This window comes from Anarhichas minor, unplaced genomic scaffold (genome assembly GCF_050575085.1).
Source record: "Anarhichas minor isolate MPS153535 unplaced genomic scaffold, ASM5057508v1 ptg000081l, whole genome shotgun sequence".
NCBI classification, from domain to species: Eukaryota; Metazoa; Chordata; class Actinopteri; order Perciformes; family Anarhichadidae; genus Anarhichas; species Anarhichas minor.
In genome coordinates, this window is record NW_027466527.1 from 307,501 (window position 1) to 311,983 (window position 4,483).

At 42.9% G+C, this 4,483-nt stretch overlaps 1 protein-coding gene across 1 annotated transcript in view; it reads right to left on the minus strand.

Moving 5' to 3' along the window:
* oca2 (oculocutaneous albinism II) overlaps positions 1-3,383 on the minus strand; it is a 47,711-nt gene extending 44,328 nt beyond the window's left edge. The window contains exon 1 of the mRNA XM_076081542.1: positions 3,148-3,383. Coding sequence (XP_075937657.1) covers positions 3,148-3,383 — 236 coding nt within the window. The remainder of the gene's footprint in view (positions 1-3,147) is intronic.
* Between the last annotated feature and the right edge of the window lie 1,100 nt (positions 3,384-4,483).

A 4,483-nucleotide genomic window follows, 5' to 3' on the forward strand; every position in this document is an offset into this window, starting at 1 on the left:
TTGAAGCTTTTTCACCGTCCGCCTGTCAAAGGGCCGTAAACAGCAGCAAGCTCTTCTTCTGCTGAAGCATTGTGGGTAAATGAGTGTAATATTGTGTGGTTAGTATCGACAGTTGTTTGCTTTCAGTCAATGAACGGAGTAGATTATCTGTGGCAGGAATCCTCGTCTGTAAAGAGATCTACTGCTCGTCCACCAAGGTTCTCTACGATATCGAGTCCAGACGGAACACAAACTGAAGATTTTGTCTTTTCAGGAAACCTGCGTGATTAATATCAACCAGGACAATAGCTGTTATTCTTCTTTTCTACCGATTACTCCTCTTATATATGAATAATGTACTGTTTAATGTTCTACGTCTGCTCATTATATGATAGGAAGTTCTGTTTGTATTGTTTTCCTTATGTGACAAAACCTGCAACCTTTTATTGGCCACTGGGGGGCAGCAGAAACAAGCTGTGAACACAGCTTTGACATATTATCCAACTCTGTCTCCTAAAGATGATGTTCCCAGACAAATAAACTGCATTCTTCATCGATTATCGAGGGAAACGTATTTTCTGTCAGATTAGTGTCGTAGTTTTAAATTTAAACAAAACAAAAATGCAACAAAACCACAAAGTGAGGGTCTGTAAGAGATCAGGAGTATGTTTGTTACGTAGGATTAGAAAAGCACTAAACAAGCACAAGTCCATTTACATTTAAGAAAAGTGATGTTAAATAGCTGACATCAGCATAAGACAATGTTGGACATGAACAGCAGCCTCCTGGTGAAAGTCCTGTTTCTTTGACCGTTTGATTAAAAACGTATTTGTGAGAAGATACGTTTCCCTCAAAGTGTTAATGTGTACTCTGGTTGTATGGGAACGTGATTTTAAAGTGACCCATCTGTGTTTCTATCTCTTCAGTTCATGTGGTGAACATCATCTTTCATTTGGAGCTGAGTTTCTGGCCACTTGATGAATGTAAGTCCAGTATTATCTCCTCTTCTAGCTCCGTCTTTGGTCTCCAGCACCTCCGCTTCAGCTGCTAAATGCTCCACTGAGTTCAGCTGCTCGTCTCTCACTGAGTCTGTTTGTCATGTGGTGCCGGGCCGGTAGTGAGAGGGAACCCAAACAGGAAGCAGCCGTCTGTAAAACCAAAACAATGAGCTAAAAGACGCCAAAACGCTCTGAAGATGTGAGAGAACAATCTTCTGTGGGTTTGTCTCATTAGTCATGTGACCCATTGTTATGATCTCAATATTGATTGCAGCAGCTTTAAAGCTGTTTGATGACATGATGACATGATGACATGATGGCATGATGACGGCTCGTGCTGCACAGATAAAGATAAAATAAAGAAATACTTTTCATATTATCTCAATATTATTTTTCAGTGGGTTTCATTTTCAATCTTATGTATTCTATGTATTCTATTTATGATCTATTATCTATTATTGTTATTTGTGTTACAATTATTAATATTATTATTATAAAGGTTCATCTGATACAAAATGTAAATCATGAAGAAATGTGTCGAAATTATTTTCAACAAAGAAACAGCAATAAATGAAGAAAGTGACCTTTGACCTCTTCTTCTCTGTCTCACTACGATGTCTTTGTTCCAAGCGTGAGACGGACGGACTGACGGCTACACGACCGCCGCCGTTCAAACTCTCGCTGTCAGCAGGAAACAGTCTGTCTGGTCTGTTTGTGTCTTTACTTCCTGTTATGTATTTGTTGTCTAATTATTGAAGCCATATTCTACATCCCTGCATCCTCACATACATGTTGAGTCTGTGCAGGTTTGCTGCTCATGATGAATATGAAACGGTTAACGTGATTCGCTCTTCGTCACGTGCAACTTTGGACTAAACTCACAAAGCAAAAATCCCTCAATTTAATCCCAATAACGTCAAAACCACGGGTTTGAGATTAGCCCCCCCGCCCCAACCCTGAATGACTGAGACACACACACACACTCTAAGTCTCCCGGTGTGTGTGAACGATCATACTTTCATAAGCTCCGGTGTTTTCCTCGTATGTCAAACGTCCACTGGAAGCTCTGAGCAGCAGGGCGAGTGTAACGTGAGAGACGTGAACACGAGCAGACGTTCTAAACGCTGAACCAATTCTTCATGAACACAAACTTTAACTTAAACTAACAACTAAATATTTTTGAACTAAGTATTTGAAGTTATTGAGACATTTAGCAGATAAAGAGGATTCATTTGGAGTCAGAGTCTCCTTTTAGCTCCTCCTCCTGAGAGGAACATCCGTCTCTCTAGCTGCTGAACGCTCCACTTTGTTCTAAAGCTTCAGTCAGACAGACACACTGCTGAGATGTGTCCTGCACACGCATGTTTATTTTAAGACTGTATCCACGTAACGAGCGGAAAAATAGACACATTTCATAAGAAAATACACTAAAAATGTGGGTTCACTTCTTCCTAAGATATGTATGAGGATCCGCATCATAAATAGGTGTCATGAAAGTCTGCGTGGGGCGGAGGTCAGGGTGGGGTCAGGGTGGACGGACTGGTCAACAGGTCAAACAGGACTTTCACCAGGAGGTCGCTGTTCGTGTCCCATGTGAAGCCAGATATAACTATATTTATATTTATATAATACACACTTATTTTAACCCAAAGTCTTGATCTTTTACTAAACCCAACCACGTAGCTTTGTTCCCTAAACCTAAAACACAATGAAGAGTTTAGTTTCAAAGAGCGTACACGTATGTAGACATATTGATATGACGGATCGGTGGTTTGTCAGAAAGGTATAATATCAACATGTGATTCTGGCGGCTGCGTCGCTGCTTCAATGAAACTCACAGGAAGAACAAGACGTTTATTCCTGTTTGAGGGATGTTTGCTACAAACTACACAAATAGTCGATGTATTAGTTTTACACTTTGTGTTTTCATTGTTATTGTTCATATATGTTTATGTTTTATTCTATTGTTCTTTTCTTCTTCTTCTGTTGTAATCTTTAATGAAACTCTGTCACAAGAACTTCCTTCAGGATTAATAAAGTTCTCTTTGACCTTTACAACACTTCAAGGTCGCCACACAGCTCGTCTATGAACTCGACCAATCAAGAGCCAGCGGAGCGTCTTTCCCTCCAGCGACGCTCGTGAACAATCAACAAAAGGAACGCTTCCTACCCGTCCTCCTGTCGCACCGGGACGAAGCCCTCGGCGTGGATGACGCACTGTCCCGAGGGCAGAACGGCCGACTGCTGCAGCTTCTGGGCGTCCCTCCTCTCCGAGATGTCCTGCAGCAGACGGAGCTCCCCAAAGTTCCCGGCGACGGCCTCCGGTGACCGCAGGCTGTTCCGGCCCTGGTGGCCCTGGGCCGGCGCCTGGGACATCTCCATCTCCGATTTGTTCTCCAGATACATGCTGAGGCTGACGGGGGGGAGAAGCACGTTTAGAATCAGGAGAAACCTCAAAGTCAAAGTCAACATGCAAACCGGCTGGAACCGATTTCTGGTTTCTTTTGGGCCTCTTGGAGGCAGTGGAACAGAACACCATCATATTATCACCGTTTAGGTTGAACATGTTAGCTTATGTACTCATCCAGCTGTTTACAGCATTTATAGTCCTGTTTCTGAGTCTGACCTTCTCTCTCTTTTTGCTCTGTTTTTGGTCTCCACCCACTCCGGAGATATCGTCTCTTTGGCTCCTTAACTTTACTATTGTCACGAGCTTTATGGATCTTTATGCTGACGTCTTCCTGCTGCCACTGATGCTATGAGAGCCGTGAGACTCAACCAAAACCAAAACAATGAGCTGAAAGACGCTAAAACACTAAATAAACTACAAAAGGAGCCACAGAGTCTGTGAGAGCGTCATGTGATCCACTGGCGACGTGGGAATAGTGATGAAAGCAGCTTTAAAGTTACAAGAGAGAATCTTTCGTTTTCTTATATAAACTTAAACTTAAAAACTCAAAACGATGATATCAAAATGACCAAAAATCTGTTTCATTCGTTGACTTTTATAACTTCATCACCTTCAAACACACCAGACTCCATTCACTCAAACACTGATTCTACCTCTCAGGACACAGGAGCTGCTGCTCTCCTGCTGCCTCCATCTGTTGCTGAGGTTGTGTTGTTGAGACTTTAGTGAATCTGAACTAACTCTAAAGTCTCAACAACACAACCTCAGCAACAGATGGAGGCAGCAGGAGAGCAGCAGCTCCTGTGTCCTGAGAGGTAGAATCAGTGTTTGAGTGAATGGAGTCTGGTGTGTTTGTAGAGATCATAGATGACGTAACGTCTGCTCTGCTCTCGTGCTGCTTTTCTGTACATCAATAACTTTCCTCTCGCTGGGCGAACAAGGAACAAGGAGCTCCGTCTCCTCTGTAACGTCTGGTGGAGCCGAAGGCCACGAGGAGCTGCAGCGTTCACACAGAGTCTCTTCAATGTAAAGACTTTGCCACGTTAACTCAGACCCTCGAGTGCACGGTGCATTATACCAGCCGGGTGATTCATGA